Below are 27,173 nucleotides of genomic sequence, written 5' to 3'. Positions count from 1 at the left end.
CCACAGACGTGCTCAGAATAAAGCTGGTTTAGATGATGGATGGATGAATGGATGGATGGATGGAATTATCGCTCATTTATATATTTATTAACCTGCTGTTTCATCTTCTTTTGTTGTTCTCTAAATGTTCGTGGTGTGTGGTTAGCACAGGACAAAATGTTAATTGACAAAATGTCCTGTATTTGACATAATTCTATTGTTAATTTTGATTGTTTGCTAAAAAGTGATAAACTAGTAACCATTTAGAATAATCAATATTACAATAAATAAGATGTATATATGTGTACAAAATATCTCAGCAATAAACAAATTTTATTTATATATCATCGTGAATTTTAGAGATGGTAAACTGAAAGGTCTTGTAATTCAAGAAAAACCTGAATTAGTACTAGGATTTATTTCTTATTAAATATTTGTTGGAACGAACGAATTTCACGCCAGGTATTTGTAACGATTACGCAGAAGTCTAATTTACGCCACGTTTATAAGATATTTGGTAAATGCTTCTTGATAGGCGCAGTGTTTAGAAGATATACAGTACAGTCTGCTTTAAAGGACCCGACTATATTGAGCATTGATTGGTCGAGAATCTTAGGAGGCGGGGTTAGGTTTTAGCAGCATGGCATCCCGCTTGAAGGTTAGTAGTCGAGAATTTACCTTGAATGCGGATGTTGTTGTATAAAACAGCAACTGTGTGCTTTGTATTTATGTAAATAATCATAATAATAATGCAGTTTGTGTCAGAGAGAGATTATAGTGTTTGTGTGGTGTGCTGCTGAAGTACGACCTTATAGTGGAGAAGAGTGAGAACGGTCAAACCTTACTTGCTTCCTTAAAGTGTCGTAAATAACTGTTGTGATGTATGAAGTCAAACAATGGAATAGCCGTCTCGCCTCCGGTTCATTATGAGCATATTGTTTGTCAAAATGGCTCCAATCCGTGCCGGCGTGGGGCCGTAGTGTACGTTAGACCTGTACGAGTGGGTTTACAAATGGGCAGGAGTGCATTCAGTCCAGAGTTGACACCAGCCTGGCACCGCGCGAGCCTAACCTCACTTCTAGGGTGAGTAGCAACAGTACTGACTTTTCTCCATTTGTACACAGTTTGCATAGCTAGATTGATTAACGCCATGGCCTTTTCCAGTAGTATATCTCTGCAGTCCTCCTTCCCAGGTGAGCAAAATAAACTTAAAATTGTTTTATTTCTGAATAGTTATTTTTATTTGCATTTATGGACACAATCAAAATATAATTAGAATATTTCCATCTTTTCATATTTAAGTTCAACATTTAAAAGAAATGTAATTACATTTTCACAAAGTACCATATATATATATGTATTCTGATATTTAGTCAATCTGATATTTTTAATCCTGCGTAAAGAAAACAATACAAATTCATTGCCTTCCATACAATTTCTCTAGTTGTCACTTCTTAGTTTTTATGATCCAAAACTTCTTCAGGTGGACTGTCATTTGCCTGCTTTTTTTGGTGTGCCCCCATGAGTCATCCAGAAGTAGCCCGCCATCATACGGACATCCTAACTTTCTTGGTTCTTTCCTGCCGTGTCTTTGCTATCCTAACTGAATCTTTAGCCCTGCTCTTCACTCAATGGTCCTAAGATTTTAAGGGAAAAATTACAACCTCAGATCAAAAAGTAAATCATGAGACTGAAGTTGCAACACAGTTCCTTAAAATTAGACTTATACATTTGTTTATAATTAGAATGTTTGTTACCTAAACATTTAGAAATGACGTCTTTGAATGATCCCCAAGCTGCTTGATGAAGATCATTCATCACGTCATTCTATTCTGCATCAAAAATCAGTTTTCTAATGTCAGGTCTAGCAAAAATGATGTTTCTCAGTTCAGCCTCAGACAAACCGAGCAGACTCTGGGCCCAAATACATAAAACAGGCTCCATCTTTTGATAAGCTTTGACAGAAAGCTTCAGTAAACCAGTCTTACTATGAAGTGATGGTACCTCAGCAGCACTTTGTGTGGGTCTGCCAAGCTTGGTCTGATGATATTTTTCACATCAATCTGTAGCTTTTTTCTAGCTGTCAATTCATTCTGAACCCAAAATCAGTTCTTGGCTCCGCTGTGCCACTTACATATTCAGACATGTCTCTCATGGCTTCACATGCTCCTATGGCCCTTCAACGTGTTTAATTCCAGCTATTTGTCAAAAGAAAATATCTGTTTTACTTTTAATATGAAATTTAACACTACAAAATATTAAAATATAATAACTTTTACTTTAAATAAAATTTTTAACAATACAAAATGTTACATTCAAACAAATTATTAAAATAAAATATTGGCATTTATATTGTAAAAACAATTAAAAAAACTATAATTGACAGCTAAAAAAAGTTATGTGATGGTTTTCATTTTTTCATTTCAGCACCTAAAAATGTATAAAAATCACATGAAATACTCAAAACCTTGTTTTCAGTTCTTACCTGTGAAATTCGGAGTGACGCCATGTGAAGGAGTTCATTGGCGTGGTTTTTATCCAGCACTAGTAAAGGTGCCCTCCAGAACAGCTGTGAATTGCTGGCCGGGTTAAAAAATGTCACATTTCATTTTATTTTTTTTGCCAAACAGTCATTTTTATTCAGGTCATTTATATTGTTTAATTTTTATTCTGTAAAACATATTCATTAAAAACATATAAACCTAAATGAAATTTGTCTTTTTAAGAATTGGATTGGGGTGGGTGGCAAACATTTTTTGTATACAGGCCAATTCATTTTTGAATTCATCACCCAAAAATATATGAAACTTGCATGAAATGATCAAAACAATCTTTTCAGCATTTACCTGGGTAGCTTTCTTGATGGTTCACATGAGGAGACCTTTCTTGTCAGCATGTAGCCTTTGTGTGCCTTTGGTATCAGACAAACTCAAACTCCACTCACAGGCCTGGTTAGCTTCTGGAGAATTCATCAGCCTAGAAACTCACAAATGTTTTCTGACCTGCATTGTAAATCTTTAAAAAATGTTTTTCCATATTGACAAGAAATGTTTGTATGATCTTATTTTTAGGAGTTGGTATTATTCTGTTATCATGGCTCAGATGACACTTTTTCTTACATTTATAGAACCATTGTAAGAGAACGACTATATTCCAAACAGGAAGCAGTGAATATGTGACACGGTATTACGCTGTTGTAGCTTTGTGATGTTTTTTTAGGCGATCACAGTTAATGATTACAATGAAGATGTTTCAGTCGGAGCTTAGGCTGGTGGACACATAAGACATTTTGGCAAAGTAAACAGCGATTGAGACTTAAGTCATAAAGACCATGAAATGAAGTTGCAATACTACAAAATGTAGCTTCCTGTGAATACAACACTCTCCGTCACTTTTTAAAATTAAAACTTAAAATGTTAAGTTTTCTTTAAATAATTAATTAATTTCCAGACATGATAATTTCCAGAAATTTCATGTGTGAGTTTACTTTAACAGGTTCTGAGATTGTTTAAAACGTTACACAGAACAAGAGAAAATGTTTTCAGAGAAGATACAAGAGCACTTGAAGGTAATTTATTTTTGTTATTAACACATTTTCTCTTCAAATTAAGGAGTAAAAATTGTTACTGCTTCATAAATCATATTGATCACATTTTATACTAAACAATATTCTAGGTATCTGAAAAATAGTATGAAATTTTAAAAATTGAAGTCATACTCAATGTACTATCCATTATTATTTTTGCTTTAGTTACAATAATATTTATATTTATATAAATATATTTTTTCTGAAGGACAGTAAGCATTCAATAAGATATCATTACCTTGGTCATTTGTCAATATTTCCTTCTCATGCATGTAGAGTTTAAAAAATAAAAAGGTTACATTTTTAACAGAAGGAGTCCATGTTGTAATTAGGTTGGGGTGCCAATGAAAATATGAAAAAGTGAATTTCAGCTGGTTATCTGTTCAAACAGGAGGTTCAAAATCTAAATCAATTCTCTTTGTATTTAACCTTAAGCTGCCCGGGAGAAGATAAATGAAGAATTTAAAAAAAACAAGAATGAAACTTCTCCGGAAACAATAAATCAGGTTATATTTATGTTTATATTAGTTTTCAAGTTTGAAATATTTCTTTTGAAGAGACATATACTATAAGAAAAAAATGATATTTAGTTATCATTTCCAACATTTTTGTGGTCTAGAAAATGGTAATTGCATCATTCAGTACAAGTCATTTTAAAATGTGTTCAGTTTGTGGTGTCATGGAAGCAGACGTACCACTACAGTGCAGCAGTAACTGCAGGTTTTCTTTTGAAGCTGAGTTTCTTCAGCTTTTACTCCTGCTTGAGTTTGACTACACAATTTGTCTCTGCTCTCTGTCTATAAGGTCTACTAATAATATAGTTTTTTTTTGTGATATCACACAGAAGTTTACTTTTTCTATGCGTTTCTTTTTGCTTCATCGCTCCCTTGTGTTAAAATTTTTACATTTCATTGTTTTCTCTCTTTGTCTAACAGCCAGCTAATAATGAGGTAAAAATAAACATGCAACCAACCAATAAACTGGTAGCTCTGTGCCATTTTCACGTGTGCCAGGTATGCTGGTAAGAAGCTATTTTTAATAAGACACAAAGAAATGGACTGGTGTACATTGAATGTTTGCTGGATTTTTTACAAATCCACTCCATTCAACAAAGTGTTTTATAGGTTTCTTCAGGACAGCAAAACATAATTTGGCCTGGAATAGAAAAAGAAGAAAAGCTGTATAATTAATATCTCTCTATTATAAAAGAAAATCTTGAGACGAGATGAGACTATTGCCAAGAGATTTTTTCAAGTCCTGCCCTTCTCTCAACCGTTTCTGGTTAATGGCCCATGCCCACGGTCCTCTCACCCCTCATTCGTGTGAATGCTTTTGTCAGACACAGTTCCTGCGCTCTTAGCTATAAATTTTTATGCTTTCCTCACTTCAAGTTCCCAATAAAAGAAGTCTTATTATGTCCAAATCTTATTGAAGAATTTCATCCCAAAAGGTTATCAACAGAAGAATTGAGTACACGAGCAATCCTAGCACCAAGAAATGATGAAGTCAAATGAATTAACGCAAAAATTGTCGATTGGTTTACATGGCAGATTGTTTAAGTGTGTATCAATAGACTGTGCTGAAACAGTTGGTGGTGATGGTGCGGATGATGAAACATCCACTTACCATATCCCGAAGAATATCTACAACCATTAACACCGTTTGGTCTTCCACCGCCTGAATTACTGTTGAAAGAAGGATGTATCATAATGTTATTACATAGTTTATGTATGAGTGATGGGCTATGCAATAGGACAAGATTAGTTGTATTCAAAATTGGTTGAACAGTTCTGACGTAAAATTTTAACATGCAACAAGAATGGTAATGTAGAACATCTTCCGCAGATAACATTACACGCCAAAGGAGATCTTGATATGCCATTCGTATTAAAACGTTTACAGTTTCCCGTTAGAATGGCTTTTGCTATGACAATTAACAAATCACAGGGACACATTTGAAAAGTCGGTTTATTTACGAAACAATATTCACTCATGGCCAGTTATAGATTGCATTGTCATGATGTAACTCCAAACACAGAATTAAAATATTCAGTGAGATATTGAAGAAAGGTTAATTCCAAATATTGTTTTTACTGAAGTTTTACAGCAAAAGTGTAAGTTTAAAAAGTATTTGCATGTTAATTTCAAATCTAAATAAAACGAAAACATGTAACGCAACAAATACTTCTTACGCAACGTGAAACATGATTTTCTTTTAATTTATTAAGTTTTACTGTTTTTTACTATGGTTAATTACTCGCTGTAATGTAAAATACAGCATATGTAATAATTCCCATGAAAATAACAATCTGTTTAAATTGTACATCCACTTCCCCATACGTGAACGGCAGGTCTGCATAGTGGCTAGCGTGTAGCGCCTGCCCTGGGGTTGGCAAACGAAGCAAGCAGGGGGCAGAGCCCCCTAGTAATGTATTAAAAACAAGACATTTCTTATAATTTAAACATCTGATCAGAAAGAAAACCTGCAGTCAGTTTATCACTCCAGGAATAGGGAAAGCAACATTTTCAGTAGTGAATATTAAAAAAAAAAAGCTGCTTATTTTTAAATATCATCCATTCATTTATGATCTTGTTTAATTCATTTCATGTTTAGGAGAGCCAAAGTTTTCTTGGAAACACAATACAAAGCAAGAACCAGCCCTAGACATGGCAGGAAGTCATTTAAGTGCAATCTCAAATATACAACCTCACACACATATACACACACACACACACACGTTATGATATGGCGTCCATATGGAGTTAACAGTAACCTGACAAACATGTTTATAGAGTGTTGAGGAACACGGGGGTTCCCAGAGATAAATCCACGTAGGCACTGGTTGAACAAGCAGATATCACACAGACCATAAATAGACCAGAATTCAAATGCAGTGCTTTGGAGCTGTGATGTAGAAGAGATAAGAGCTGTACTGCAGTACCATCCTCTATCCTTTCACATCTTATTTGGTACAAAAATCTTTTTTTTTTTTCTTATTTTGTTTGGCATAGAAAGTAGCATTGCTGTGCCTCATGGTTTAAAATGTTCTTTGTAGCATTTCCATGTTCTCTTTGTGTTTCACTTTCACCTGATTAATGCCTCTAAACTGTGTGCCCTGCAGTGAACCTGTGTCTCATTCAAGGTCAGATTCCGAGTTAGCAGGGAGGACATCTGAGGTCAGAGGAAAACATGGGGCTTCAAAGAGGGAGCTTAAAAGAATTTGTAACACAAGACAATTGAAACACTTTGCTGGACCTAACATTTACTGCATAACCCTAAACAGCTGATATATTACATATACAGTTTCATTTACTAGGTAATTTATCCTCAGAAGACCACCAGTGTTATGATCTTATTTTACCCTTCATGACATAAAATGTACAGAAAAAAAAATTAACTCCCCCAGTTTTAAGTTGATATGTTGAAAATAACTTTTTTTTGACTGACCGTTTTCAAAAATAAAAGGTTCTTTAGAATCCTTCCAATACTAGTGAAGTGAAATGTTACACAATCCAAATCTCCCATTAGGCATTTTTTTATCTTCATAACCCCTTCCATCATGTTTTTAATCCGACCTGCTTAAACAACTGACTCCATTAAGCTTCTTATCTTCATTCACAATATTATTCACTAGGACAAAATATTATTTAATTACCTTTTTTATCATTCCTATAAAATCTTCTGTGATTTTTTTTTTTACTTATCTTCTTGTCTGCCCTGTTTTCTTATTCCCCTCAAACTGCTTATCTTCTGTCTCTCCGTGTGTATAAAGGGCTTATAAAAGTCACCTCTAAGGTAAATGCAGTTGGAGTTATTAAAAACAGCTCTGTCTTCACGGTGGTGATTCACTTTTACTTGTTTAACTCTCCTATTTTATACTTCAAGGCTTCACCAAATAACAATCACATCTTAGGTCAGAGGAATTGGGCTATTTGGTCTCATTGCCTTCAGATAGACCCTGATGTTCATGTTAGACCCTGATGGCACTTTTAAAGTGCCAGATACACAGAAGAGTACCTTGTGAAGTGTATCGGAAGTGTTTCTTGGGAGGTGGAAAGCCCAGCCATGACCAGTTTTGTCTGAGCTATTGTTATCATGCTATCCCTAAGCTTCACACTGTGGCTTGCAAAGTGTAAATTGTCATATTCCTTTGAGCCGTGCACACCTTTCTTGTGCCTGAGGTGTACTGACATTAGGTGCAACCTCATATGGATTGTTCAGGATTCTCTGTTGCCACACCTTACTTGTCTTTGTTTTTATCTATTTAAGACAGAATTCAGTAACTTGGATTCTTTGCAGGTCTGTCTTCGACATGATTATAAACCAAACAGATTGATGTTCTTGTTCTCTTAGCAGCAGTTCATTTTCTTCCTGTTTGTTCTGTCTGTGCATATGTGTTTCTTATTCCCTACCTATGAGAGAAAGCAGCTGTCCTTCTTAGTGAACCTACAGTTGCCTGACTAATAATAAATAATTGTAAAGTTAAAGTAATCACCTTTCTGTCCATCACTTAATAGTATACAGTTTTTACATAACTTATCTAAGTGCAGCTCTAATGGCATTTATGGGGTACATGAAAATGTATTACAGATTGTTTTAAACAAGTTCCTTTTTGTTTCCCCAGATTTTATCACATTCATTTGCATTTCTTTCAGTCTTAACAACTTTTGCTAATTCTGTTTTCTGGTTATTTCACTGTTTTAACTCTTATGTTTAGCAACATTTAACACAAATATGAGGTCTATTTTAAATTTAGTCAAACAAAATATTTTTGTTTTGTTAATTAAGTGGGTATGACTATAGGTGCTAACCAGTGTGAGCCATTAGGAGGCGTTGAGCCACCCAAACCCCCGACACGGACAGGCAGGCAGGACACAGGTTCAGTTCACCACCCGTGTTTATTTACAATTTGTGCACACATTACCAACACCACACCAATATACAGTCCATTCCCTTCCTTGCCGCCAGTCCATCCGCCTCCACTCTTCCTCAAGCTTTGTCCACTCCTTCCTCCCGACTCTGGCCAACTTACGAAGTGAGGTGGCTCCTTTTTTCAGGGTATGTGGATGGACTCCAGGTGCCTAACGAGCTTCTTCTGGCTACACTTATGGGTGTGGAGGAAATGTGACCAAATAAGGCCTTGGAAAGGTCCATGCACCCCCAGGCAGTGGCCACGGGTTCCAACAAGATTGAGCTCTATGGCCCTACTGGAAGCCAAGGGGGCTGCCCTCTATCAGTCCGAGGGAGACACTGTCCCACAAATACTCTCTCTCCCGGTCCTTCCACACTCTGGGCATCCTGGCCGGGATGGTGTTGTTACAATAAGACGCACTGACCTTATTTCTTGGGATATGATGGTTAACACCACAGTCTGATAGCCCCTGAAGCTTTTGTTGAATTCCAGAACCTGGAACTTGTTACAAGCTATCTCGATGTCTTAAGCTGAGGCTCTACTGTCTTACGTCATCTCAGAGACACTTGTATTAGGTTAACTTGTGAGTCCAAATTATCCCTGTAGCTCTCTGTGTGTGTATGGATGGGTGCAGGAACATTCCTAGCCACTGGGCCAGTTTCCCTGTCTCATCTCTGATACTACTGGGCTAGTCTGTGGCTCTCCAGTAATTGAAAATGCAGGTTCACAGATTGTGTGGGTGGATGCATTCTTTTATTCAGTGAATTATTTTTGGTGTGTTTCAGAGCATGAAAATTCCAGGCTCAAGCATCATGTAGCCTTTTGTGAATATTAACATTAGTTTAGATTTAACATGAACTAATTGTGATTACTTGTTTTCATGTTACACAGCAACCCATGACATTCACATGGTGCACCATCATTTTATGGATGTGGCTAGTCATATTTGCTTTGCTACATTTTGGCTTAGTCAGGCTTGCTGGTATATAAAGTCTAGACAATGAAATATACTGCATTTGTACTGGAATGTGTATAACTGTATATTTTTTTCCCCAGATGATGAAACTGGCTTCTGATGTTGAAATTGTATTGCGTACTAGTGTTATCCAAGGAGTTCATGTAGCTGATAATAAATTATGTGAGTAACACTTTTTAAATTTCTCTCTTTTTGTACATTGGCTCTTGCCTGTTTATAATGAATGAATTCATCCCCATCAATATTAAATGTTTAGATCATAAAATTATGTTTTTTACAAGTTGAGTTTTTGTATGTTTTTGGAACTGCACATTAAACCATCTTGAAAGGTAGAAGCACAGTTAGTGTTGCTGTGTCTTCTTTGCAGATTGCCCTTCTGGGTTCAAAGATGTACTGCATACACAAGATCTCTAGTGACCCGTAATCCAGCTAATCTACATCTCTCCATCATTATATTGTATCTGTAGAGTGGTCCAGGCCTTTTTCGCCATTTTGTGATATAGTGTTCAATGGCATCAGGGTTTCTTAGAGTGCAAAGACTATAAAGCTGAAGCCTTGCTAACCTTCTTAGACGAGACTCGTACTAATGTCAGTATTTTCTAAATCAAGGCATAAAGACATTTCAGCCTGAATCAGCCCTTGATTAAACAAAAATGTGATGCGCTGATCAATATATTTCTATTCTTTAATCCTTTCAAACAGGATTGTGGCTGCAATAAGTAAAACGTTTAGCTATATGTTTTATCTTTTTGGGAAAAATTTTATTTTCTCGAAATCTCTGGAAAATCTTTCAGTTATCTTGGGAAACTAATTTTAAAAATGATATTGCAAATCCCCTCTCAGCTTCCATACAAAAGAAAAATATTTGGTTTTAGGAAAGGTCAGTCAATCTCCGCTTCATTGAATGGCAGGCTGTGGATCTGTGAAGCTTTTCTTGCATTTGTAAGAAAAATGTTGCACTTCTTAGCTTGTTATGACACAAAAAAATATAAAATGTGTTTCTTTAGTTGCTGTGTTGTTAACGATGTGAATTTAGTGAAATGAGTCTTTCACTACTGCGGCGCTATGAGACACATTACAACTGTCTTACAGCCCTGAGTTTCTGTTACTGGGCAGGTCACTGTCTTCTGTAGGCCTGGCATCTTTCCATGTTACCTTGCATTTTCTGTGGGTAGTACCCAAAATTCCCCGGATAGGATGACTAGTGGTTTTAAATTAACTCTATATGAATGAGTTGTAAGTATGTATGTACTGTATGTGTCCTGCAAATACAGGCATGGATTGGTTCTAATAAATGTTCCAGCTTAATGCAATAAATGAGTTTGTTTGTGAATTGGGTGGATGGATGTTTGTATGTAAAGTATCATTACTCTTTGTTAGCTACATTTGTCACATACACAGTTATACAATTACAACATGTAGTGAAATGTGCCCTGATCAGCCAAGAGACTGAGGCATAAAGTTAGCAAGTAGATTAAATTAAATTAAATTATCAAAAAAGAAAACAATTTGAATCAAATACATTTTAAGAAGGCATTTAAAAAGGGTAGAACCAAGGTGAAACAATATATAGAAAGTAGATATCTAAATAAGGATTTCAATTATAAATGATCTGAACAGAGTGAAATAAATGTAATGTAACAGAATAGAATATCAATGTACTGTAAAGTGCAGTATGCTAGTTTGCTGGTTAATGTAAAAGACTTAAATGACATGGCAGTAGCTGAGATTCACTGAGGTAGAGAATTCAGTTTGTGTTGTAATCAGCAGTTGAAAGAATGTGTGGTGGCATATCCAGGTTAAGAAGTCTTAGGGCCTGTGGATAGAAGCTCCTCTTGAGCATCTCTTTTCTGACCATAACGTGATTAACATGTGAACTTCTACTTCAATGGAACAGTTTTAATGTAATTAACAAAATAAAATAGACTAAAGTTATTAATCTTTAATGTTTGAAATATACAACATACACGTTTTGCTCAAAGCAGTTTTGTGAAAAAGCCTTCTGATGTATGCACATTTCCACTAGATGTCACTGTTGCGCTGAGTAAACTGACAACCTCACAGGTCACAAATTTTGCAAGAATGTAATATGTGTGAATTATAGATGTGCGATAGTTCAGCACATGTCAGAGTATTGACAGTTTAAAATTTATAATTGCAATAGATGCTAACCAATATGGCTTTGTACAGCACGTAACCTGAAATGATTGAAGAGCATCATAAAATATACAACTTGCTGCAGACTATTTAGTCCATTTAGTTTTATTGTTTAGATAAAACACAAGCTGTCCCAGTAGACTCATCCTGGCAGTTGTAGCATGCTGAAGGAGTAGGCTCTTTATACTACATGACTGGTCAGTTGTTTACAGACTGTTTTTACACTCTCTGAAATAGTGCTTATGGATTTCTGTGTTGAATTATCTCCACCTTGTTTTCCGTCGTGGTTTATTTGAGTGCAAGTTTCACATTTTACTTGCAACAATTCCACAGGATTAACTCCATCTATTGCTTTGAGGACTCTGAAAATCTGGGCTACCCTCTAAAAACTATTTTCTCTTTAAGACTGAAGAGATAAAGCTCCTTTAGTCTGACACAGGATGGTGAGCAGCTTGGTCCATGAATGACCCAGGTTGCTTTTCTGGGTATCCCTTCTAAAACATCAACATTGTAACGAGATTTTTTTTTTGTTTGTTTTTCAATTTTATTGATTTTTTTAAAATCAAATAAGACTCCATACACATAACTCAAGTTTTACAAAAAGAAAAAGCTTTCGTAACAAATCAACCCCCACCCCTGAGAAAGAGAGCTAGGCCAGCAGTGTAAAACTTTATGCTAGTAAAGACAAATGAATAGATCAAATAGTAAATGAATAGTGATAAATGGAGTAAAAGAGGGGAGAGAACCTGCTTCCTCAATTTAAATGCTTATTCTAAAATGTTACTGATCAGATCCTGCCAGGTTTTGAAAAAGTTTTGCACAGATCCTCTAAGTGTAAATTTGACTTTTTCCAGTTTCAAACAGTATAGAACATCAGTTACCCACTGACTTAGAATAGGAGAGTTAGGATTCTTCCAGTTGAGCAAGATAAGTCTACATGCCAGTAATGTAGTAAAGGCAATTACAGTTTGTTTATCCTTCTCCACTTTAAGCCCATCTGGAAGAACACCAAACACAGCTGTTAGTGGGTTAGGAGGGATTGTGACACCAAGGCTGTCTGAAAGGCACTTAAAGATGTCGGTCCAGAATGAGGTTAATTTGGTGCAGGTCCAAAACTTGTGACCCAGTGAGGCTAGAGTTTGATTGCAGTGTTCACAGGTTGGATCTTGCCGTGGAAACATTTTGCACAATTTTAAACGAGAGAGATGTGCTTGATATAGAATTTCAAGTTGAATAATTCTATGCTTTGCGCATATGGAGCTCGAGTGAATTCTCTGCATTGCTACTTTCCATTCCTTTTCTGAAATGTTGAGTGAGAGATCCTTTTCCCACTTTTCTCTTGGATAGTTGAAAGGGAGGGACTGTAAAATAGTTTTATATATTACGGAAATGCTGTCTGAGTCCTCAAGACTGATCAATATTTTTGCCGGTGTAGAGGTAGGTGAAAGGTGAGGAAAATTGGCAGGTTCTGTTTAACAAAGTTTAAAATTTGAAGGTAGTGAAAGAAATGTGTTGCTGGTAATTTCAATTTGGAGCGTAATTGTTTCTAGGATGAAAAGACGTTGTCTATGTTCAGATCTCTAAGTGATTTAATCCCAGATGTTTTCCAGACATTAAAAACTGTGAACGTTTGAGAGGATGGAAAAAGGTGGTTCTCGTGCAGAGGTGCCACAGATAACGAGAATTTTAAATGTGGTCTCACTTTGATCCTATAGTGCAGGGGTATTCAATTATGGTCCTGGAGGTCTGCAGTGGCTGCAGGTTTTTGCTTTAACCAGTTTATTAATTACATCCAATTTATTTACTAATAAAGCAATATTTTTTGGGGCTTAGCTTTAGTTGCTTGTTATGATTCAGAACCTTAATTGCATGTTTCAGTTTTAAAGTGCTGTATTAATGTTTTAATTGCTGCCTGATTTCTTAACCAGACAAAAAGAACCACCAGTTCACCAGCTAACATGCTTCTGTTTAAACCTGTGTACATGCATCTTGCAGTATCTGTGTTAATAAAATGTTTTGAAATAAATGAGAACGAAGGGAAGGACAATGAAACATATGGATAAGGTTCTCAAAAAACAAAAAAAAACTTTTTTGTCTTGAAAGAATGAAAGCACTAACAAGCCGTATAATTCAATACCAGCTTTCATTATCTGTTAGGCCTGGCTTCTATTTACGAAACTGGTTAGAACGAAAGGAGGATGTGAATGTAGCATTGACATAAATCCTTAATCCTTTTCAAATTTTGAACTGAATTCTTCATTGCCAGTCTTGCATTATTAACATATGTTATAATTGTCATGTGTGCATTACAGTCACTTATATTTTCCATGTACCGTTTTTTACCCAGTTTTGATAATCTTGTTCTGAATTGCATTTGATGTCTCTTAAGGATTTGGTGTTCTTCCTGTTTTATAACAGCTGTACATTTCACAAGTCAATTGAAATGCTGTTTTATATATCCTAGGAAAAAATAACAGGCCTATCGCAGTTCCCTTCACCCCAAGCTGAGTGTTTGAACATTCTCCTGTTGTCACTTCTGTTCGGTTTGTACCTACTAATCAGCCTTCTGTGCTGTGCAATATGAGTAGGAAAGGAAACATTTCAGTTAATGTGGGATATAAATTTATGTGAACGTAGGTCTTTGTACATAGGTGTGGTCGCTGACATAAGTGAACAAGCATCATCACACCATGCTTGAGGTCATACAACTATAAGCCACAAAGTTAAAACCACTGACAGGTGTGATGAATGATATTGATTATCTCATTACAGTGGCACCCGTCAATGGGTGGGATACATTAGGCAGCAAGTGAACCATTATTTGTAGATGGTGATGTGGTGAGGCAGGAAAAATGGGCAAGTGTAAGGATCTGAGCAGCTTGGATAAGGACCCAATTTTAATGGTTTATACATGGAGTGAGAACATCTCCAGAACATCAGGTCTTGTGAGATGTTCCAGGTATGCAGTAGTTTGTACCAAAAGTAGTCCAAGGAAGGACAACTGGTAAACCAGCGGCAGGATCATGGGCACCCAAGGCTCATTGATGCACGGTTAGGAGTGAAGACTAGCCTGTCTAGTCTGATCTCACAGAAGAGCTACTGTATCACAAATTCTTGAAAAACGTAATGCTGGTCATGAGGTGGCAAAGAACACAATGCATTGCGGCTTGCATATTGGCTTGTGTAGCCACAAACTGGTCAGAGTACCCATGTTGTGCCCTGTTCACTGCCGAAAATACCTACAATAGGCACAAGAGCTTCAGAACTGGACCATGGAGCAATGGGAAGAAGGTGACCTGGTTTGATGAATCACATTTTCTTTTAGATTATTTGGGTGGTCATCACCTGGGTGCATGTGCATTGTTTCCTTGGGGGGAAAAAGATGGCAACAGGATGCACTATGGGAAGAAGGCAAGCTAGTCCAAGGCAGTGAGATGCTTTGGGCAATTTTCTGGTGGGAAACATTGACTCCTGGCATTTCGTGTGGGTTGTTAGTTTGTCAAGTACCACATGCCTAAGTGTTGTTAAAGACCACATAATGTTGTGGCTGATCAGTTTATAAGACAGTACTGTACTTGTGTTTAGAGAAAAAAGATCTCATTAACTTGAAGAGAAGATTATTGTTGGAGTTGATGTTTTACAAGAAACAACAGCTAAGGTGATGTTGATCTTCCCTTAAAACTAAATGTATAAGGATGGTGTCATTCCTGTAATGGAGGAAATTAGAATACCATTTCCAATAGGCTACAAACACTGTGCTAGGAATGGCATGAAGATTTAAGTTGTGATGTTTGTTTTTTTTTTTTTCTTTTAATACATATTTGAGTCTGGTCTAATGTATATCTTAATGCCTTTCACTAAGTTCTCACAATGGCTACTTTAAAAGAGTTCAGTACAGTTCAATAAAGATGTGTTTATTGTGTCTGGTACAGGCTCGTCAACTACTGCAAGTTAGTTTTTGAAAAAAAATAGTTAGAATTTAACCTTAAGGACACATAATATTAAAAATCATTTAAAGAATTTCCTGTTCTTTCATAAATTTAAATATACCATACTGAAGTTGCAATTGCAAATGGTCACATTTGTGGACCATTGATGTTCGATGCGTAAGCTGAATGCAATCCTTACTTGTCTAGTTGATTTAATAAAGAAATATATTAAGTAGTTGTTACTAATATTATGTGGACTTGGTTTTAATTTTTTGGTCATGTAAGCCCTGTTTCAATATAAAACTGAAAAGATTGCTAATATCTTCATCCATTAATTTAAAATAGTACTTTGTTCTTAGTTCTTTGTAAGACTACACTGATTCAAAATAAATGTTGGGTCCCAGATGGAGAAAGTCCCTATTAAATGTATTTGATTGTCTAAAAAGTGCATTAGTGCAGTGCCAGCAGTCAGTGTTTCATTTTACGCCATAGCGCGTCTCGTCTCCCTCTCTCAGCTGTCAGACTGATGGATGTCAGTTCCTGTATTGTCTCACTTCATCTGGGCCTGAAACTATAGAGGAAACAAACTGATATTTCATACCTGTGACTTCAGCTTTAATTATGCTTTACTTGTGTCCAAAAAATAACGTCAGTATTGTTGTGGTACTTTCTTATTCTTCATTTAAATTCATTTTCGGGATTCTAATTTAAGAGAGTGCACAGCTATTTCCTTTTTATTCTAATTACTTTTGTTTGGGGAGGAGCTGATTATCAAAATAGTGTTTAACGAACAGTTATTGATCAGAGTTTCCAAGCTTGCTTGGGCTTGAAGTACTCAGAATGCCAAATTAGATGTCCATTCATCAGCAGGGGTTGGAGCACTACAAGATCTGATGTTTCCAACACATGATCTTCTGTACATAAAGCTGTCATTTTAGTAGTACAACATTGCAGTCCAGTATTTTATTTGGTAGAATTAAGTTGGAAGAACCAAAAAAAAATTTTTTTTCCTTCAGCATTTGTGCAGCAGTTTGTGCAAAAATGAGTACAAAAAAGCAAAATCACTGTCTTTGTGGTGCTAAATCAACTGGTATAATTTTGCTTCAAATTAATAAGCTTCTGGTATTTTATAGTGCTAGTGACTGTGCTCAGCTGCATTCCGATTCAGTGTTCATTTCTTAGTTAAGCTGTCATCACACATGAACAAGGAAATAGTAGAAACGCACATCACTCCAAAAGCAGTCAAACTGAATTCAAAGAAGCAAAAATGTGTAAAGTATTAGAGATCTAAAACTTACAATACTGACGTCATCACAGTATTTTCCTTATGCCGTATATAAAATCTATGGTATATGTCAGTGAAAGGTGATTTCAATGACAACAGAGAGCGTTTCATTTTGAATAGTGTCATGGTTGCTAACTAATTGTAAAGTCTGATTGTTACAACATGTAACTGCTTTAATTTGAACAAACGCAAACAGTTATAATGCTTTTGCTGGGTGTTTTCTTTTTTACACCTCGGTTTAAATATTTAATTCATCCAGTTAGATAAATTAGGTTATTCAGATGAAAGGTTTTCTGAACTTAAAACAGATTTTGGGTTTTGTGGCTGAAATAGTAGCATTTGCTAGAGATGGTTTGTTTGAAAAAAGATGTTTAATTGAATTTGAAAAAGTTTGGTTTCTTCTGAAGTCTGAGGTTGTAATGTGAAACAAATTGTTCAAGCAGACGTCCCTTGTGGAAGATGCAACTTAAATGTCTAAGATGTGGTGCATACTTTCAACTCTACAATGTTATAAAGGTGTCAGGTCATTTATGGTGAAGCAAACATTTGCCGTCCATGTCATTTCCTTTTCCTCCATTCTCCCAAAAGGAATTTCCTGGATAATGTTAGGTGATATTTGCATTTTAGGATGCTAAAACTAACTCTAATTCTAACCCTACATCCAGGGTTGTTTCTCAGTATAAGCAAGTTAGGCATCTTCTTAGGGCCGCAAGGCTTTTAGGCCCAACCAACTAACACAGAGAAGAGGGGTGAAGAGATGGGACCCCCAAAATAGGAATACCACTTAAGTCCACTAAAAGGCTAGACATGGCCTTGCCTATGTAATGCACCAGCCAAAAGATCTGGAAATGTAAATAAACTTTAATATTCAAAAACATAACCTTTATACAATTGTAGTGTTGGCTTTACTGATTATTTATATTTTCACCCACAAATTGCAGGGGAGATCAAATTTACCTAAAATACTTCAGTTTTATCAGTATGTATGTGTATGTATATATAATGCGTGTGTGTGTGTGTGTGTGTGTATGTATATATCTGATGCATACGTCCCGGGAGCCATCATGGACTTTGCAATACCTCCCGGGCTTGGGGCAGTCTCCTGGCACTGGATTCCTCCTCAATCTCCCCGTGGCTCCATGGGACATGGAGTCCACCACAGCAGCCCGGTTGGGAGATGGGGTGGCCGCTAGGGGTGCTGCAGAGTTCCAGCCACCACACTGGACGGTTTCAGCCCCACCGGAGGTGCAATTAAGACCAGCTGGTCAGGCACCTGGATCACTTCCGGGTGGGGCATAAAAGGGCCTGCCTCCCAGCAATCGAGGCCAGAATCGGGAGGAAGAGGACGAGGTTGCCTGGGAGGAGTGGTGGAGCAGGAAAGTTTGGTTTTGTGTTGGTTTGGTGCTTGGTTTGGTGCTTTGGACTGTGTTTGGGCTGTGTGGCACGGGAAGACGTGTCACACGGCTGAAGAAAAAGAAATAAAACCTTTGAGTGTGAACACGTGCCTCTGCCTATTCTATGCCGGGTCGGGATATATATATATATATATATATATATATATATATATATAGACGCAGGAGGACGAGAGGAGGCGTGTGCCTCCTCCAGACCGAGAGGGCGTCCGTCCTGGTTCTGTTGGGGACCACGGGTCGGGGGCATGGGAGCCCTACCCTGTAGGGGCCCGTGGTCACCGCCAGGCGGCGCCCCGATGCCGGTTTATCCCGTGCGGTCCTCGGCTGGGGCTGGAGTCCGGCCGGGACGCCTTGGAGGACCAGAGGAGGGCGAGTGCCTCCTCCAGACCGAGTGGGGCGTCCGTCCTGGTTATGCGGGGGCCTCGGGTACAGGGCTTGGAAGCCCAGCCCTGTAGGGACCCGTGGCCACCGCCAGGCGGCGCCCAGTGCCTAATTATTCCGGGAGCCCGCACTTCCGCCACACCAGGAGAGCTGCCAGGAAGACAGCCGACACTTCCGCCACGCTGGGGCGTGGCTAGGGAATGCCGGGAACACCTGGGGCTCATCCGGGAGCGTTATTTAAGGGGCCGCCTCCCTCCAGTCGGTGGTGGAAGTCGGGAGGAAGTAGTCTGAACTGGAGAGAGGGGGAGGCGCCAGGAAGGCAAAAGGACTGTGTGGCCTGGACTTGGGGAGATCGGTGCAAGAAGGCACTGGGGGTGCACGTGAGAAAACTTTGTACATAGTGTATATAATAAATGGTGTGTGGTGAAAAAATGTTGTCCGTCTGTCTGTGCCGGGGCCAGCGTTCACAATATATATATATATATATATATATATAGATATATATATATATATATATATATATAGATATATATATATATATAGATATATATATATAGATATATAGATATATATATATATATATATATATAGATATATAGATATATATATATATATAGATATATAGATATATAGATATAGATATTACTGGTCAAACATTTTAGAACACCTCTGTTTTTCCAGGTTTTCTTAAAATTTAATCAGCTGAAATGCAATAAATGACCTAAAATGCTGAAAAGGTAAGCAGTAAACTTCCAGATGTTTAAATTTAAAAGTTATTTTAGCAAAAACTGAAAAAAAGGAAATTTCAGCATATTAAAAATGGTCCTGGGAACAACTAATAGGTGACAACCTACAAATTTTCTGCAGCAATTAAAGTAAATTATGCCTTGCAAGTTGAAGCAAACAATTTGCACTGGTGTCCCAACTTCTGTTGATTACTTAAAAACGTCCTGTCAGTGTTAAAGCAGAGTTGAAACAGACTGTGTTATTACACCCTCTGAAGCACTATTTGGATAATATTACACTATAGAAAGTTGTAAATTCCAGGGATAATGGTAAGAAAATGGCAATTAACAAATGAAATGAGACAGGGTGTTATTAACCTTAGACATATAGGCCTTTCATTTAGAGTAATTGCAAAAATAAATCAAAAGTGTCAGTGAGTATACTGGTGTCCTACTCAATGCAAAGGCAGTTGGAAACTGAAAAAAACTCTGATAGGAAGAGATGTGGCAGACGCAAAGTCACAACCCAATCCGAAGAAAACTTTCTGAGGGTCAACAGCTTCAGGCATAAGAGTGCAGGTCGAAAAAAGCAAGTCTCAGTTTCTACTGTGAAGAGGAGCCTCTGTGCTGCAGGTTTGACAGGGTGAGTGGCAGTAAGAAAGCCTACCTTAAAATACAAAATAGGGCCTTTAAATACCAGCTGTGGACTACTGCAGACTGGGAGAAAGTGTGTGTGTGTGTATTTATGTATATATACTATTGGTATTGTAAACTTTTCATTATTTTGTTGGCAAATCAGGCCTGGAATAACACTGTCAATTCAAGACGTATTTAATGAGCTGCCCTGTTTCTTCTTCCACAGCATGTGATTGCTATATTTGTGAAATATTTTGAATGTTTAATATTATTGTCCCACTGCTTTGTCAACCATAAGCAAGCATAGAAAATAGATGGGGTAGTGTACAATTTTCAATGCTACTAGCACAAAGATTCCCTCTTATGCTTCAGAACACAAATTCCTTTTATTCATGTGTTAAACTAACAGTGTGGGCCTGAACTTTAAACCACAAGGACCAGCTGTTTTCTGAATCTGTTGCTTTCATTACGAGGTCAATGGAAGCTGTGCCTAATCCCGCAGAAAGTGATTTAAAGCAGAAACAAACTCAGGATGGGATGCCAGTTTATTGCAGCATATGGGGCACATCCATGACCAGTTAAGAAAGTATAATCATCCTAATGTGCATTTGTATGAGGAGTGGGCGCAATCCAGAGCACTAGGAGAAAACCAATAAGGACAGGGAGAACATGCCAACTCTACCCACAGTGTCCAGTTCGGAAATGAATCCTAGGTTTCACCAATTTAAAAAGTATCTACAATATAGCAAATCTATTTCATATAAATATATAAATAAAATGCCAAAGATTTATTATAATTTATTAGGTATTTTTTAAAGTTCCATCAGATTTTGCAGGTTAGATTAGTTGGTGATGCCCTAGTGTGTGTGTGTGTGTGTGTGCGTGCGAGTTTGCCATGTGATGGACTGGCACCCTCTCTCTGGGGTGACCTGCCTTGCACCCAGTGCTTCCTGGCATAGGCTCCAGCTGCCCCAAAGCTCCACCCTGGATAAGGGAGGTAGGAAAATGGAAGGAGAAAGAACAAACTAGCAGCATGATTAATAAGGTGAGGAACTGTATTACGGGTAGAACATGGAATCTGGCTAATAAAGTTAGTGTGAAAGAAGCTGGTGCTGTTTGTAGTTTATTTTGTTGTGACACTACTATATTTATTTAGTACATGCATCTAAAAATGGTACACAGTTGGATTTACACAAAATTATTATAACCTTTCATACAATTCAAAAACATCCTTAATTAAAATAAAGTAAAAATTGTATTTCTCAAATGAAAACAATGTTATTTTAGTTTCAAACAAATGCTTTTTTTAAACTGATACCCAACAGTTTAAACATCTAATTGGTTTTATATAAAATCCATAAAAAGATCCTAGCAGCATCACTGGCACAAGGCAGGAACCAGCCCTGGATGGGATGCCAGCTCGATATAGAGCAGTGTAGCTACCCCGACAACATCAACTATAGGACCACCCATGAGCAATATTGGTGCATTTTAAAACTGTTTAAGATATCCTGTTTATTTTCCCCTGGTGGATATTATAAACTTGCATCATTGTGGCTCAGTGTTTAGCATTAATGCCTAACTGCTGTGAGGAGCTGGTTGGAGACTTTACTGTACGTGAGTATTTTCTCCATCTACGCCATCCCGCATTCCAAACTGAACATGTTAGGTTAATTGACGTAACTGTAAAATGGTCAGGATGTGAATCTTTGTGCCTCAGCATGGACCGCTGTCTCCTTATTGCAGGCCATACTTGTAATGCTTCTGGGACAGACTGCAAGATTCCTACAGTTCTGACTGAGCAAGCTAAAAAATGAACACTGCAAGGCTATTGCACTTTATTATAGCAGGAAACACACCATGCCACTGTACAGTATGTTTTGTTTTCTGTATTATGGTATTAATTTACTTTTTTTTTTCTTTTTTGCAGTGCTTCGTCCCAGAAGAGACGTTCTACAGGATAATGTCCCATATTGTGATCATCCATCTAAGAGCAGCACATGATTACTCGGCTTACTAAAATATTTTTTTAAATCCTATAATGGTACTGTACTGTTTATTAATGTCTGTTCCATACACAACAGTGTTTAACCAGAATATGTTGCCATGTGGATTTGACTTTCGTCTGGGTATGTTCATTTTTGAGTTGACAAAAGTAACATGATACTGATCATATTCCTTCTTCTTCCCCCAGAGATCTTTAGATAATCTCTGCATTGTCAGATTTTTCACAATAATCATTTGTTTCTCCATTCCTTCATCATCTGTAACCACTTGTCCTGGTGAGGCCTGTGGTTTGCAGACGTTGTACTGTACAGATGATGTTGTATTGAAAGATCCTTTGAACATGTTTCACATTTCAGGTACCCAGAGAGGTTTTGTCTTTAAATAAAATAATCACTTTGAGACTATAAAATGTTGTAATTGTATACTGAATTTTATTGTTGTAGTTTTTATCATTAGGTTGCATGGCAGTAATTGGGGAGTGATCTGCATGTGTCACAATTAGCAGCTGCTCTGAGCTCACGATGAGACCGCTATCTTAACTATGTTCCTTGTGTATCTTTTGCTGCATTTAGAAGAACCAAACTGATTAGAGATATTCTTGCCTTTCCTTAAAATACTGTATTTACTGAGTTGACCACTAAAAGTCAAGTCACTATTGAACAGTGAACGCAACTGGGAATCACTATTTTATGATTCCCACTACCGAACAATGCTACTTTGGATATTCTTTTAAGGAAACCCATGGTGTGATTCAGACCGAAGGGGGTTAAATTGATCTTGTTGATAGAAAAAATCTGTAACTGTCTGTAAATGCAATAAAAAAGAGATTATGTTTCAGAATAATGTAGACATCGCCCTGTGTTGGCTGGGATTGGCTCCAGCAGACCCCGTGACCCTGTAGTTAGGATATAGCGCACTGGATAATGGATGGATGTAGACATTGTTTTGAATTCCTTCAACCACTTAAGCCTTGTGGGCCAAAATGTATTCACCACTTCTTTAGGCAATTTGAGGACCCAGAACCACCATTCTCAGTCTTGGTATCAGACTGCAGGTTTCTGTTTCAACCAGTCATTGAAATGCATATTGATTTGTAACTGAATTTTTTTCAATGATGCCACTTTAAACTTTTACTGTGTTAGTGCAGAAGAATCAAACAGGGTTGGTTTGTTTTTCAAAGTGCTATAGGAGGTGTTGCTATGTGATTTGTACAAAGCAATGAATTAGCGTTCCTTGAACTTGCTTTTTAAGATGTTGGTAACTTTATTGTCATTAGGATGTAAATACAGGGCCTATAAAAACTCTTCATCCCCCAGGAAGTTTTCACTTTTTATTATTATATGATGTTGAATCATAATGGATTTAATTTGACTGTTCTGACACTGATCAGCAGAAAACAACTCTTTAATGTTAAAGTGAAAACAGATCTATACAAAATGGCCCAAGTTAATAACAAATACAAAACAAAATAATGTATTGTGCAAGCATTCCATCCCTTTACTATGACAAACCTATGTCCTCACTAGTGCAGCCAATTGGCTTTAAAGGTCACAGAATTAGTTCAAGTGAGACCACCTGTCTGTAGTCAAGAAATTTCAAGTAATTGTAGTATAAAAGCACCAGAACGTGGAAGGTCCAACTTCTTCTGCCTCAGTATGGTGGGCTAATCTACACAATGAAGACAAAAGAACAGATCAAACAACTCAATGAAAAGATAAATGAAAAGTACAGGGCTGGGGATGAAGACAGTAACATGTCCAAGTCACTGAAAATCCCTTGGAGTCCAGTGAAATCAATCATTAAGAAGTGGAAAAAGAGTGACACAGCTGTAAATCTGCCTAGGGCAGGCCATCCACAAAAACGGAGGGATCAAAAAATGGATGTATTGCACCAAGAGAGCCATGGGAACTTTAAATGAATTACAGGCTACAGTGGTTGATATGGTGCAGACAACAACTGCTGTCCTGGTGCCCCACTAGTTGCAGCTTTATGGGAGAGTGGCAAAGAGAAAACACATGTGATATGTTGGGTGGAGTTTGCCAGAAGGCACAGTGGAGACTCTGAAGTCAGATGAAAGAAGATTCTATGGTCTAATGAAACTGAAATTTGAGTTCTTTTGGTCATCAGACTAAACACCATGTTTGGTGTATACATTATCAAAAGTATACCATTTGCACTGTGAAGCATGGGGGTGGCAGCATCAGGCTGTGGGGATGCTTCTCTGCAACAGGCCTTAGAAAGAAGGCTGGAGGGACTTGAGGGTAAAATGATTGCAACAAAATTCAGGGAAATCCTCATGAAAAACCTGATTCAGACAGCAAAAAGTCTGTGCCTTGATAGAAGATTTGTTTTCCAGCAAGATAACCACCCCAAGCATAACGCCAAAGCAACGCAAGAATGGCTCAAAAGCAACAATGTTCAATGACCTGAAGTGGCAGAGTCAGAGTCCAGATCTCAGTTTAACGAGAATTTGTGGCTGGACTTGACAAAGGCTGTTCGTGCATGATCTCCATGACACAATGACAGAGCGTTACAAAGACGATTGGGGGGAAACAGCTGATAGACAGAGACCTGTGCACACAGGCTGTCATGGCTGCCATTTGAAGAGGGTGAATAGGTATTTTGTGTTTTATATTTATAACTATTTTATATCATTTTAGCACACATTTGTTTTCAATTTAACACCACAGAGTCTTGTTTTGTTAATCATCGTCAAAAAGGTCAAATTAAATCCATAGTGATTCAATATTGAATACTGTAACAACTAATTGTGGAAACTCCCAGTGAATGAATAATAAGCACATTCAATGAAAGCGTCCATTTGTTTTCAGAACCCATCTTACTTCATTACGGGATTGTATTAAGCCAAAGCCTGTCAATTCAGCCACTGGTCCCAAGCAGGCATTAACCCCAAACTCGATTCCAGACCATCGCAGAGCACACTCCTGTTATTCCCTAATATGGGAGTTGGCCTAACATCTTTGGCATGCTGGAGAATAAAATTCGAGTGCCTGGAGAAAATACACAAATACAGCAGGACAATACAGAGAGTGATCTATGAATGGGGCAAAGAAATGGCCTCCATATCTGGGAGGGCAGCATTTCTAACCACCGTGCTACCTTGTCACTTGCTTCAGAAAACATCCTTTTACTGAACCCATGTCATCCAGTTTTAGGGTCATGGGAATTGTAGTAGTGAACACAAGATAAGACGCGTACCTGAAAGGGACATAAATTACAAGTGAGCCTGTCATCCTAATATGAGAGTGTGTGGAATTGAGAGGAAATGCAAACTCCTGGCCTACATTGACTGGCATGGGAATGAGCTTGGCTCCTTGGAACTGCGAGTCAATTGAACTAACGATTGCACCTCCTCAAAAAAAGGAAGCCTTTGGTGAATTAAAAAGATTAAAATGAATTAGCCGAGTATTGAAAGTGTATTAAAACTGGTCACAGAAGTTCATTTTATACACAGGTTAATTATACAGCGGGGAACACTTCAGAACATAAAAGGCAATACTGTAAAAACCGGGCGTTCTTTTAAAGGCAAGAGTTCAGTTTATTTTTATGTAACTGAAGGCAGGCCGGATTATGAAATCAGTTGGAGTTACAATTTGAAAGTTTCAGTGATTCATCTGGACACATCCCAATAAACAATCTTCTTGAAAGAATACGGTAGATGACCTTTCTTTATTATCTACACACGTCATAGTGAATTCTTTTTACTGGCATGAGTGCTTTTAGATAAAGTTTGTGTTTAATCATGTAATGCACGTGATTTCTTTGTTCTGCCATGCTTTTTAAATTAACCAAATTTTAGCACAGGTCCTTCCTCCATCCATCTACCCAGTAATCCTGGCCAATGAGCCCCGAGCCTAACGGAGCAACAAAAACCTCAAGGCAGGAATGCACTTTGCTGGAAGAAATTCAAGTATGTCAATTGTTTCTATTATTATTTTCTATTTGAATGCAAAAACTTTTAAAAATAATAATAAAAAAAAAACTTCATAACCTTCTGAAATGTGTATTAGCAAAGAGCAGCTGCATTTGGTTAGCTCAGCTATCTGATTATCTCTTAATGCATTTTAATACAATTTCCATAATTTTCAAAAATATGAGTCATTCCTCAGAAATGTTGGTTTCACGAATAGCCACAGATTTTAATATACGTAAAGCAATTATTCATTTGCTGTATGCCTGGTGATAGAATATGCTTTGAAAGACACTGCATCAAATGAATGTGAAGCGCAAAAATAATGCATTAATGTTATAATGATTTCATTTAATTACTTAAAGCTTTTGTTCCTTATGTTAAGCTTGACACTTTAACATCTTTGATTTAACTTTTCATTGTTACAGCATAAAACAATAGGCAACTTTTGTGTTTCATGCTGACTTATAAGTACAATGTTATATTATAAGATATTAAAATTCTCTTCTCCCTCCCTCTCTGTCTTTGCCTGTATTAATCTTAAATGGTGAACTGCTGAAAATATCAAGCTGTGTTCAGGAAAGAATACTTAACCACAGCCTTCATCGCTCTGTAATCTTAATTCATTCATTCTTTCATTCATGGGGCTGGATGCAGCAAGCATGAATTAAACCATCTGTTTCTTTTAGCACCAATTCATTCAACTAAGTCTTTGTTAAACTTTATAGAAATTAAAACATCATGTTCAGTGTGGGCAGCACAGTGGCACAGTGGTAGCGCTGCTTCCTCATAGTAAAGAGACCAGGGTTCATGCCCCAGGTCCTCCCTGCATGGAGTTTGCATGTTTTACCCATGCCTGTATGGGCTTCCTCTCACTGTCCATAGACGTGCACATTAGGTGGATTGGTGGGTGCGTGTGTGAGTTTGCCCTGTGATAGACTGGCACCCTGTCTGGGGTTTGTTCCTGCCTGTGCCCTGTGCTAGCTGGGACAGCCTGCAGCCCCCTTGTGACTGGTCTGGGTTAAGCAGGTTAGAAAATGAAATGACATGTTCAGTGTGTTTTGCATATGCAATTATCCAAGTAAACAAAGGTTTTCTTCATTAAGATGTTTTTTGTTGTCTACAGTAAGAAACTGTCAAAAATGTAATTATTAATTCTGCATGTTGGTTACTGCCGTGTAGTAGAACTTCATTGTGACACAGTAGTGTAGGCAGTAAAAGGAAGAATGGAAAGTGAGGTTAGTTTATCAGCTGTT

General features: G+C 37.5%; 1 protein-coding gene across 1 annotated transcript; it reads left to right on the top strand.

The window, feature by feature from the left end:
• The first annotated feature begins 583 nt into the window (after positions 1 to 583).
• lyrm7 (LYR motif containing 7) lies at positions 584 to 22,395 on the top strand. Its single transcript, XM_039759480.1, has 5 exons — positions 584 to 637; positions 3,475 to 3,547; positions 4,001 to 4,071; positions 9,535 to 9,616; positions 21,910 to 22,395. Exons 1-5 carry the CDS (start codon positions 620 to 622, stop codon positions 21,981 to 21,983), a joined length of 318 nt encoding a protein of 105 aa, XP_039615414.1. The 5' UTR covers positions 584 to 619; the 3' UTR covers positions 21,984 to 22,395.
• The last annotated feature ends 4,778 nt before the right edge of the window (positions 22,396 to 27,173 follow it).

The sequence above is a fragment of the Polypterus senegalus genome, chromosome 7 (assembly GCF_016835505.1).
Source record: "Polypterus senegalus isolate Bchr_013 chromosome 7, ASM1683550v1, whole genome shotgun sequence".
Classification (NCBI taxonomy): domain Eukaryota; kingdom Metazoa; phylum Chordata; class Cladistia; order Polypteriformes; family Polypteridae; genus Polypterus; species Polypterus senegalus.
This window is presented reverse-complemented; position numbering and strand designations above follow the sequence as displayed.